The following is a 12,371-nucleotide window of genomic DNA, read 5'->3' as shown; positions in this document are numbered from 1 at the left end:
ACTCCACGGCACATAACAACAAAACAACAAATATATCATTCAAACACACAAACTGAAAACTACTGTGATGGGATGATAGAATAAATTATAATATGAGCATTCTCTAGAATGCTGTACAACTATTAAAAAGAATAAGTCATTTCCATGTTGTTGGTATTTTTGTTAAGCACCATTGATTTAGTTCCATCTCATAGCAACACTGTATAGGGTTTCCAAGGAGCAGCTAGTGATTTTGAACAGTCAACTTTGATGTTCAAGTGCATTATTATCCCACAGTGCCACACCAGAACTCCAATGTGTATAGTAGACTCAAATTTTATTGAAATTGAAGATGTTTGTTTCTATATTCTGATTTATATTTACAGAAGTATGTAGAAAGGAGTTGAAGAATGTATACCAAGCAGTTAAGATTGATGATCTCCAAAGCATTAGTTTGGATACTGATTTAACTTTATATGCCTCTGTACTGTTGGGCTTGTTACAATACACATCCACTACTGTTGTTGTTATGTGCCATCAAGTCGATTCTGGCTCATAATGATCCTATATGATAGTGTAGAACTACCCCATAGGGTTTCCTAGGCTGCAATTTTTATGGGGATTCCTGGTATGGCACTGTAGGATAAGCACTGGACTGTTAACCGAGAAGTTGACAGTTCTACCCCACCAGTTGCTCCTCAGAAATCCTACTGAGGGTTTCTCTGAGTCGGAACTGAAGAAACAGGACTTAACAACAACAATCTCTGTGGAGCAGATCACCAGATCTTTTCTTCTACAGAGCAACTGGTGGGCTTGAACCACTGGCCTCTTGGTAGAAGTTGAGCACTTAACCATTGTGCCACGAATGATACTTCATCTACTACTAGAATATATATTTTAATTAAGTAAAGTCAAAAAAATCTACACGCAAAAGTCACACAGGTTTCTGTTGAAAATATTTGTTTGGTGTACATGCATGATGAGTGAAGTCAAGAAAACTATTTATAGCTCGAATGATCCTATAGCTCACCAAGCAAACAGAAAGGCATATTTCCTTTGCATGCTGAAACTTTATCTTTTAATGAAAATAATATTAGTCTTTCCAAGTCTGAACAAAATGTTGTTAAGTTATGATCCTTAATTGAGTATCCACTTGTTGTTCAGTGCCCTTGAGTTGATTCTGACTCTTAGCGGCCCTGTATAGGGTTTCTGAAGCTTTGAAAATCTTTGCAATAGCAGAAAGTCTCATCTTTCTCCTGAGGGGCAGCTAGAGGGCTGGAATTGTAGACTTTGTGGTTTGCAGTCCAGTGTTCATTCTAAATAGCAATCACTTAGAAAGGAAATGTTCCATTTAGATAAACTCTGCCTGAAGGTTATAAAAGGACACGTATGACAAAGAGTCAGAGCAACACTCGGCCCAGTGGTCTAAACTCTCATGTGACTTGCATGAAGAGGTGATGTCATAACTGACTTCCATGAAGAGACTTCACTTTGTCCAGAGGGCACAGAAGAAACATAATGAAACTTAATTGAGCAATGACCAACACAGGGGATTAAAAGACTATTTATAACTTTACTAAACAACTCTGGTGTTAGCCAATCAGAGACTGATTTTGCCATTGGTACCAAGGAAAGATGTTAATTGTGAGGGAAATATGCAGCTCTGGGGAATATATAAAAAGCCCAAAGCAGAAGTCAGCCACCAAATCTTCTCCAAGACTTCTCCAAGCAACTCAACTCTCAACCCATCTCCCCACACCATGGCCTGCTGCCAAACCAGCTTCTGTGGGTTTCCCAGCTGCTCCACTGGTGGGACCTGCGGCTCCAGTTGCTGTCAGCCAAGCTGCTCTGTGTCCAGCTGCTGTCAGCCCACCGGCTGCCAACCCAGCTGCTGCCAACCTACCTGCTGCCAAACTGGCTGCGGTGGGGTTGGTAGTGGCATCGGCTGTGGCCAGGAGGGTGGCTCTGGAGGTATGACCTGCCGTGTCAGGTGGTGCCGCCCAGATTGCCGCATTGAGGGTACCTGCCTGCCCCCCTGCTGTGTGGTGAGCTGCACTCCCCCAACCTGCTGCCAGCTGCACCATGCCCAGGCCTCTTGCTGCCGCCCATCCTACTGTGGACAGTCCTGCTGCCGCCCAGCCTGCTGTTGCCAGCCCACCTGCCAGCCCAGCTGTTGTGAGCCCACCTGCTGTGAGCCCACCTGTTAAAGGCCAGGTTGCTGATCAGTTAAAAATGGAAGGAGAAGGGGAGCAAAATTGTGTTCATCTGAAGTACTCAATTTCTATTTGAATGCCAAGTATTCTTATCAGAATTAACAAAAGTCTTCAGAGCCAACTGGATATGCTTCAATAACGCGCTGAAAACACACACCAAGCAGAGTGTCCCGCCTGGCATCAACACAGACCAGGAGGAGCAGTTCTGCATTTCAGTGACATTCCTGACCTCCTTCCAGATTCTTCATCACCACATATTTCCAGACCTTTTTTCTTCTTGATATCTTCTGTTAATTGCAAATAAAATGTTTAAATGTGCAAAGCAAATTGAGTTACTGTCCTTCTACCTTTAATCTTGTCTACCTACAGCTGGAATTCAAGAAGAGTGCATCTGCATTTTGATGACAATATCAAGGCAGATATATATATAAAATATAAACCAAAAAAATTCAATATAAGCTACAAGCCACCGCATAGCATGGATGATTAGTCAATCCCAAAAGGACAAATACTGTATAAGACCATTATTGCAAAAGCTTAAGAAAAGATACCCATCCTAAGGAGGAAAAAAAAATCTTTGTTGGTTACCTAGAGGGGTGGGGTGAGGGGTTTGGGGAAGGTGGAGGGAGAGGCAATGGTAGAGCACAGGGTTAGGCGCAGACACATCATAGTTCGGGTGTTGGTGAGGGCAATACAGAAGAAGTGGGAGGAATTGAAAGAACAAGGTAGATAGGGGAACACTGAAACAGGTTTGCATGGAGCAGAAGTAAATAGTGATGCATGATCAACCTTGGAACAACAAGGCTCTTTAATACAGGGATCGAGGCATAGCCTGAAGAGGGGAAATAATTCTAAGAAGCTTGACTGTCTTATGAATTTTGGTTTCCCTTGCCTACTATTGTAAAATAGACACTTGAGTGGGATAGAAAGGAATATCAGGAAACATGATTACAGAAAGCTTATAAGCCCGTCTTCAGCCTATAACTGATTGGTATTCCAAAAAGGGGTTCTACAACTTGCCCAGTGAAATGGGCCTCTTGTGGAGCCTTTGCAGTGTATAGAACCTTATGTGGAATCCTGAGCCCAATCCAGAACCTTCTGAGGTGGGACATTCCCACTAGAAAGGACAAACAGACCAGCCTGGTGCAGCTAGAGCAACAAAAGATACATCTTCAAAGAAAGATCATCAAGAAAAACCCAAAACTAAAATGGCAGTATGACTGGCCACTACAAGAATAAGCAAGTTGTTCACCGGGAAGCCATCAAGACAAGCAATCAAGTCCCTTCAGGACAAACCCCCTCTAAGACTGAAACACAAAGGGAATGCATGAGAGGGCACGTGAGCTTGCTGGCGACCACGTTAGTCTACTGGTGAGTGGAAGAGGGGAAAAGGCAGCAATGAAGAAATGGGCTGAGTTTGATCATGTTCCACGGACTCCTGTTGACCTGGAGATGAGAGAGAGAAGAGAAAGGGCTGGTTGGTCCAAAGTGTGGTGAGACCTAGGGACACCTGAGCCATGGACAAGGATATAGCCATGGAGGGCTAGAGCTAAGAGTGAAGCATCCAGCTGATATGAAGTGAGGGGAGATGCACAAGAACACCCAAACTTGCAGATAATACCCATTTCACCTAGCCTCGATGGCTTGATGATCAGAACTCAACTAGAGGAAGATAAAAAACAATTTTTGATAAAGGAAACGAGGGTAAATTGCTACAATTTGATGCACTTGACCTATACTCATGGAGGAAGGAGCTCTAAATAACAACAGAGAGGGAAGGAGTCTTCACAACAAGTATCAATGCTGTCCCCTCTATACACAGGGTAGATATGGATGGGCAACTTAGACATTGGCTACCTAAAATGAGGGAGCGATAAAGGCACAAAGTGACTGGCTTACAAGATTTCAAGAGGGAGTTTAGTTTAGGAGCGTGTGAGGAAAGAAAGAGTCCCTACTGAATAACTCTCATCTTGTCTAGATGGGTCTTATAAAAAGAGATGGGGATAAGATTCTTATGATTCAATTGTGAGTAATTGTTATCATGACTAATTAAGACTGTCACAATTGTAAAGGTAGAAGTTTTGTAACAAAAACAGGGAAGTAGTTAATCTTACAGTCCAGAAACAGAGAACCCTAGGACCATCAAGGGAGAAGAGCATAAGCGGAATGCAGGACCCTATTCAGAGAAGCGACACTAGAGATGGAGGCAGAGATGTGGACATGGATAGAGACAGCAGCTGAGGACTCTAGATTCATGGAAAGAGAGGAACTGAGAGCTGGTGGCCAGCAGACAGGCTTGCAGAATGTGCCCTTCGGTAGTGTAATTCTTATATATGCCTGAGTGTTAAAAAAAAAAAAAAAGGTGCTAAAATGAATAGAGAGAAATACTGTTAACTGGTGGTACATGGAGGGGATTATAATCATTGTAATGAAACAAGATATATGATTTGTTGGATGTAAAACTAATGATCTGCCCTGTAAACTTTTACTCAATTCACAATAAAAACATTCTTTTTTAAATTCAATATAAATTGAACTATGCTTGAGTCCATCAGTTAGTAAAATTCTTTGTGTACTACATAGTCTTTATAGTTCTTCAAATGCTCACATGCTCTAGCATATTACAATTAGGTCTAGACTGATAAGGCCATTTTTAGTTACAATTTTCAGGTTGATCAAAGCTATGGGATTCCTACCTATATGTTATGATACCATGTTTAATCTCTTCCCTTTACCATACTAGATGTTCTCCTTAGTGCGTACCCAAAATCATAAGAAATTTTATTACCTACTACATAAACAAATTTTTGGAGTCCTGGTGTGGCACTGTAGAATATGCATTAGACTGTTAACCTCATGGTCAGTGCTTCAAAGCCACCAGGCAGCCCACAGAAACCCTACACAGGATCTCTATGAGTCAGAACTGACTCCACAGCATTTAACAACAAAACAAGTTTTGAAAGCACAGACACCAGATACAATTTCTAAGAGCATTTAACTTCTTCCCATGCCTTAGCCTATCACATTCTTCCCACTATTGTCCATATTGTTTTCTATACTTCAACTCCAAAACTGACCTACCTTTCCTATAAGCATGTATGAGGTATGTCTCTGGTCTGAATGATAGTTGAACAAATATGGAGAGTACTAGGTTCATCCATCATCATTTGTGGGACAGATTCTCCAGAAATCTGCAGCTGATACATTCTCTACTTTACAACCCAGCTTGAGAAATATCTCATAAGAAGTCAACACAAATGTAGAACAACAACAAAAAACAAGGGCTTTTTCAGTTCATCATTGAAACCGTGTATGAAATGTACAAGATACAATGGGCTATGACATTTTGAGAAAAATATTTTCTAAGTTCTCAGCACTTACCTGTGTCATTTAATTGTGTAATCATGGATCACATGCAAGAACAAGAACTTCAGAGACGAAAAATGGGATGGCAGTATAGTCTTCAAAGTGCTATGACTCAGAGATGTCTTGTTTGTTGGTTGGTTGGTTTTCCTAGTCCTTGAGTCAACTATTAAGTCTAAACAGAAAGAATTCACCATTCACTAACCTTTCTTTCTTCCTTTCTTTCCTTCTTTCTTTCTTCCTTTCTTTCACAAGAAATAACAAGGACTCTCCCTCATGAGAGGTACTACACCTTGAAAGTTCTATTTAACTTTATAACTTTATAAATTATATAGGTATCCATGAATCACGCCTTTACTCCACCCTCTTGAAAACAGATTCAATAAACATTTATTAAGTTTCTACCACAAGTTAGACACCCTGATGAAAATCTTCATTTAGACTTTGTCATTTTATTCATAAGAAAAGATTTCTTCTGTGAAACACAATTCATATTTTATACATTTCAAATTAGTAGAAAGCATGGAACCTAGAATGATATTTTGATTTGATGTTGGAGTAAATGAGTTGGCAACTTCAATCATGCATGACCAAAGGTATTCCTTCAACTCAGTGGATGTAATGCCATTCTAAGTTCAGGAAAATCCAATCTCTATATGCAGGAGAAAAAACTGTAGTTAAAAACAAGAGCACAATTACCCTTAATTTAAGCATATGGACATACTGTCACATGAGATGAGTATACAAAATGAGGGTGTTGACTTAGACTATGGAAGGACTCTTTGAACATGGAAAAGCACAAACATATTCCAAAGAGTAAATGATTGATATGACGAATCCTAATAAAACTATAAAACAAAGCAATTTTCAAACTGCTACTCATGATGCATCGCAAGTATTTTAATGTACGCCAATCAGAGGACCACTAAGGAACAAATTTAAACAAAAACAAGGAAGATATGTTGAGAATTTTACAAACAGCAGCTGACCAAGATATATAAAAGGCCCCAGGTGCAAGTCACCGGCAAATCTCAGAAATTTCCCCAAGCAACCCAACTCCTGACACCATGGCCTGCTGTCAAACCAGCTTCTGTGGGTTTCCCAGCTTCACCACTTGTGGGACCTGCAGCCCTAGCTGCTGCCAGCCTAGCTGCTGCCAGCCCAGCTGCTGCCAGCCCAGCTGCTGCCAGCCCAGCTGCTGCCAGCCCAGCTGCCCACCCACCTGCTGCCAAACTAGCTTCTGTGGCTTTCCCAGCTGTTCCACTGGTGGGACCTGTGGCTCCAGCTGCTGCCAGCCCACCTGCTGCCAAACTAGCTGCGGTGGGCTTGGTAGTGGCATTGGCTGTGGCCAGGAGGGTGGCTCTGGAGGTATGACCTGCCGTGTCAGGTGGTGCCGCCCAGACTGCCGCATTGAGGGTACCTGCCTGCCCCCCTGCTGCGTGGTGAGCTGCACTCCCCCAACCTGCTGCCAGCTGCACCATGCCCAGGCCTCTTGCTGCCGCCCTTCCTACTGTGGACAGTCCTGCTGTCGCCCAGCCTGCTGTTGCCAGCCCACCTGCTGCCAGCCCAGCTGTTGTGAGCCCACCTGCTGTGAGCCCATCTGCTAAAGGCCAGGTTGTTGGTTTTCAATTTGCCAAGGGCACAGTATTTCTAAACCTATCATCTCTTCAACCACCTCTGGGCCATTAACAACTTTTTAGATGTCTAGTTCGGTTTTTACTGTGGCAGGTCCCAAATATATGAGCCATACAGTCCTGCCTGATTCCATTTTGCAGCAGATACCTTGACCTTCCTTTGTAGATACCGAAATTATGTGAATCTACTAGCTGGTCATCACAGTTCTTTGGATATACTATTTCAGATTTGCCTGTAGGATTGAAAATTACTGGCATGTTATAAAATTTATCCTTGAGAATTGATCACAGGGTTAATATTTGCTTTCTTTGTGATCTACTTTTAAGTTTCTATTTGCCTATATTTTTTCTCCAACACCAAAGGTCTCAGAGATTAAGCTACAGGAAATCTCTCCATCTCACAATGGAAAATGGAGACTTTTCACCCAACGTTCAGCTTCTAAGTAGTAGGCTGGACGTTTCCATTTTTCAACATCTTATTTCATCTTCTGGATCATAATTATCTTACCTTTGGTTACTTCAATAATATCTATAATACAGTGCCTCCTATCAGTTCCTAATAAATGTTATGTACAGGACAATGAACCATGGTCTGTGTTTTGACTTGTATATAAGATGGACTAGCTGCTTATATTTCAAGAATGTCTACTTGAAAGAAGTAAGTTTGTTTCTAACAGACTGAAATTATATATAGTGAATCCATTCACTCAATCAATAAAAAGTTATTGACCACCCACTTCTAAGACTGAGACTATGGCGATCAGCAAGATGGAAAAGAAATCATTCTTATCCTTGAAGAGTTTAGTATCCAGAAAGAGAAAACATAGCTGTGAAAATAGCCACATAACTAAATAAAGTATGGTGAGATAAACTGCATTCTCTTAGCAATTAGTGGAATTTCTTTTAAGGGCTAGATGTCTTTTGGTCAATACATCTTAACAGACCAGGTTGTAGTGAATCCCCACAGGACATGCATGTTGTCCACTACAAAAGCCTATGAGAATAATATGAAATAATTATACCTGGATAACAAAAAAGGAAGAATATTTTTATTTTAGAAAGGAAGTGGGGAGAAAAGAGAAGAGTCAAGAGGACTAGTCAGAGGCTATGGGGTTTTCTATATAACTTCCATCCTCCCCATTAAATTATCAAACTCACAAAATCCTTTAGGGGGTACACTTTCTCATGAAAATTTTCAGTGAAGGGGCTGAGTTTCATGTCTGGGTTCATTAAAGGGAAAACAGGCAGCCCAGGAGCTAGAGACAGCAAGAATCACAAGAAAATAGCCCCTCAGGAATTTGCAGAAATTATGAGGAGATTTTATATTGCCACTGTGTATGGAAAGTAATATTTCAGTTATGTGGACTGCAAAGAATTCCATAAACATGAGTTCAAAAAGGATGACACCATTTGAGGATTAGTAGGGGCTAGGTGGTGAGAGCAGAGTCATGGAAGGACTCACCAGGCAGGTCACCTATGAGGTGGGACTTGAAGGTCATTCTAAGTGGGACGTAAAGAGGGAGTATAAAAGAGTCCAACCGACCACAATGACTTTAGTGCCCTTCTCTACACATCAGCTGTGAACAACCTTGGGGAAAACATGTTTGAATTGATATGGATGAAGACAAATCAATACATTTATTTCAGATTCAAATAAAGCTTAAACATTCTATAATCTACCAACCTAACAGCTAAGCACACTACAAGATCTTTCTTCAATCTTGACTTACTGGCTGTCCTGACAGGGAGGGTGAGAGAGTGAGTATTTCACCTTCCCAGGTACACTACAGGAACAGGGAAAGAGAGGGGAGTCGAGAGTGAATGTCAGCATACACCATATTTGAGCATGCCAGTTCTACACATTTTCCCAAATAACCCAAAATGCTGCTAGTTTTCAGAGGAGGCAAGAGCAAGAGAAAGTTCTGAAGAAAAGTCTGAGCTACAGTGCAGATTGCCCTTCCATTTCAATCTTACTTCCAAGGAGATTTAATAATATGTGAAGTGCCAATGGAAAATATGGCTTCTATATGGAGTCTTTATGGAGCTCTGGCAGCATAGTGAGTTATAAGCCGGGCTGCTAACCATACCAGTTCAAATCTACCAGCTATGAGTCGGAACCAGCTCCACGACACAAAGCCATCACTACCACCATGGAGTCTTTAACAAGTGCCAGTAGAATAAAGGAAAGACCCTGTGGGGTTTGGGAAGAAATCTGTGTCCGCTCTTATATATAACTATTCTCCTTTTGATAAATGACTGCTAGCTTTCTAGTGGACCCTGGGAGAGACTAGATGACCACACAACTTGAACTTCTTATCATGGACTAGATGTTCTCTAGCCCACCAAGCCATAGGTTAGGTGTCTATGGTGGTGGTGGTGTGCTGTGGAGTCAGTTCTGACTCATAGCGATCCTGTACAGGGTTTCCAAGGCTGTAAATCTTTACAGGAGCAGAAAGTCTCATCTTTCTCCCACAGAACAGCTGGTACTTTCAAACTGCTGACCTTTGGTTTGCAGCCTGATTCATAAACACTATGCTACCAGAGCTCCTTTAGGTATCTATAAAGAGCAATCTATTAGAGAGTGGAAATGGCATGTAAGATATAAGACCTCAGCATATCCAAAAGGTATATGTAAATTAAGTAAGCAGACTCTTTTGAGAAGCCCCTGCTAAAATATCTACTCTTTCTCAATCTACATATTTGACTTCATGGGTAGTTCCTTGTAAACAGTTTGTTGATAAGAAAAAATGTCCAGTTTATAGAGAGTTGTTAATGATATATTGGCACCAACTGAAAATGCATCGCATCATCATTATAACGCCAATCAAGAATGACCATGAAGAGCAACTGTAAAGAGAAATTATCTCAGTAAGTAGAACTTTGAGTTATAATTTTGGTTGTTCACTCTGTCAGGAATGAAAGATAGTTACATGTATAAAAATGGATTTATAAGAATATGCTGGACAGTCAGAGGCTTGGAAAAACAGAAGATTGGTGATAAGGAAATCTAGGGAAGAGATTTTTGTTGGTGCACTCCCATAAGGAACACAGTATGAAAAAGACATTTGCATCCCTGGTGTAATTTTACCAAGGGCAACCACAGCAGATGAGGCATTCAATAATCAAGTGGACTAAATAGCATGACCTATGAGTGTCATTCGATCCGTTACCCCAACTATCCCAGTGCTTACTTACTCAATAGGCCCAAGTACAAAGTGGTTATGCTGACAATGATAGAGGTTATTCATGAACTTAGTAAGCATAGACTTCCTCTCCCTGCTGTTGACCTGGAAACCCCTGCTAATGACTACCTAACCTGCCAAAAGCAGAAACCAACAATAAGCTCTTGATAAGGCACCATTGACAGAGGTGACCAGATATAAGTTGTTTACCTTCAAATCCTTCCATTATGGAGGGGGCAGGGATGTAACTTATGTAGAATAGACATAATGGTATAGTGGGTTGGGCCTGTCAGGTTGGAAGGCACTCAAAATAAGACTGGGGAAGAGCTGCCTCCTCAGAGAAGAGCTGACCTTGATGTGGATGGAGCAAAGCTTTCAGGACCTTCATTTACTGATGGGACACAACTCAAAATGAGAAGAAACAACTGCAGGCATCCACTGATAATCAAAATGGAATACACAAAGTATGAATCTAGAAAAAGTAGAAGTTCTCACAAATGAAATGGAGAGATTTCTGGTTTGTGGGTGGAGGAAGCAAAAGGGACTCAGGAAAAAGTCTCTTAGGTGGAATTGCAGAAAAGCCAGAAAAAAACGTTTTGCCAGGGCAATCCTGGAGAGTTCAATTCAATATAAAGTAAGGGGAAATAGTTTTGGGGGCCTACCAGCAGAGAAATCTAATGGAGCAAGAAGGAACACAGAGATTTCTGAATCATTTGGGACTCTGCCTCCAACCCACAGTCTGGGCAGAGATCAGAGGGCAGGGCCATAGCCAGCAGCTAGGGAGCAAAAACCACCCATCGACTTATGGAAAAAGAGGTGTGATCTTTTTTTTTTTTTTTTTCCCTTCTTTTTCTATGTTTCCTTCAACTCTTGTGCTCTGCCCTGTCACACCCTCTCTGCCCAGCCCGGTTGTCTTCACATGGGTGGAGGTACACCCCCAAATGGGTCCAGCATTGTGCACACAGGGCACAATTTTCCCATGGCACAAAGTATCTGAAAGTCCAGAGGCTAATCCTCCGGTGGATTCTTATGACTTCTGACTGTGGGATTTAGCCTGGAAGTCGGCTATCCTACTTGTTGTTGTTGTTATTAAGAGCTGTCGAGTCGATTCTGATCAATAGCAACCCTGTATAGGGTTTCCAAGGAGTAGCTGGTGAGCTTGAACCACCAACCTTGCAGTTCAAATGGCTTTGCAGTCTGATGCATTAGCCCACAGTACCACACCAGGACTCCTACTTGGGTGAGATCTTTTATTCCTGCCTTATCTAACAAGGGACAGCAAGTCTGGCCATACAACTGAGCCATATTTGCACCCTGTAAAACCCCAACATAAAACTCAAGAGCCAACACCAACTATGAAATACAAGATCAGCAATTAAACCCAACACCTGTTAAAAACACACTAAAGGGAGAAGGATGCTATGGATACAGAGAGACCTAACTAATCATCAGAGAAAAAAGTGGGAACAATCTTTCTTCCATTCATTTCTCATTCTCTGTGCACTTACCACGGCGGTGACTAGAGGGGGTTCCTGTGCAAGTCGACAACCCCACTCACCCCTGAAGGTTTTTGCTGTGCATGCACACTGATCTCCTAAGCAAACAACACTGGACTAATTTGCTATGGGTTTTACTTTTTTGCTGTTGCAGTTGCTTTTTTTGTTTTGTTTTGTTTTGTTTTTGCTTTTACTTTTGTTTATGCTTCTTGCCTTCCTGGTCCTACTTTTTTTCCTTGAGGTGGGAGCTTCCTCTCCCTACATTACCCAAGAAGAGACAGCAATCGTAGCCATATAGCCAAGTTACAAGCATACCCTATAATTCCCCACCATCTGGGCAGGAGCCAATACCAGCTGCTACACATCACATAGATAACTAACACTTGCTAAGATTACTCACAGTTGAGTAATAAGAGACATGAAAAGGGAAGCCTATCTCTGGAACACATCCACAAGCAGAAAAAATAATTTAAAAATCTGAAGAGACTCTAAGATTCATGCTGG

At 41.6% G+C, this 12,371-nt stretch overlaps 1 protein-coding gene and 1 pseudogene across 1 annotated transcript; both read left to right on the top strand.

The window, feature by feature from the left end:
- Positions 1 to 1,739: 1,739 nt before the first annotated feature.
- On the top strand, positions 1,740 to 2,201 carry LOC102832172 (annotated as a pseudogene).
- A 4,421-nt stretch (positions 2,202 to 6,622) lies between these two features.
- On the top strand, positions 6,623 to 7,162 carry LOC102832292 (keratin-associated protein 1-3-like). Its single transcript, XM_006832606.1, has one exon. The coding sequence runs from the start codon at positions 6,623 to 6,625 to the stop codon at positions 7,160 to 7,162; it is 540 nt and encodes a 179-aa protein (XP_006832669.1).
- Positions 7,163 to 12,371: the final 5,209 nt, after the last annotated feature.

This window comes from Chrysochloris asiatica, unplaced genomic scaffold (genome assembly GCF_000296735.1).
Source record: "Chrysochloris asiatica unplaced genomic scaffold, ChrAsi1.0 scaffold00007, whole genome shotgun sequence".
Classification (NCBI taxonomy): Eukaryota; Metazoa; Chordata; class Mammalia; order Afrosoricida; family Chrysochloridae; genus Chrysochloris; species Chrysochloris asiatica.
This window is presented reverse-complemented; position numbering and strand designations above follow the sequence as displayed.

Excerpts from the sequence above, each read along its gene's own strand:
- LOC102832292 (XM_006832606.1), top strand. The coding sequence starts at position 6,623 with ATGGCCTGCTGTCAAACCAGCTTCTGTGGGTTTCCCAGCTTCACCACT.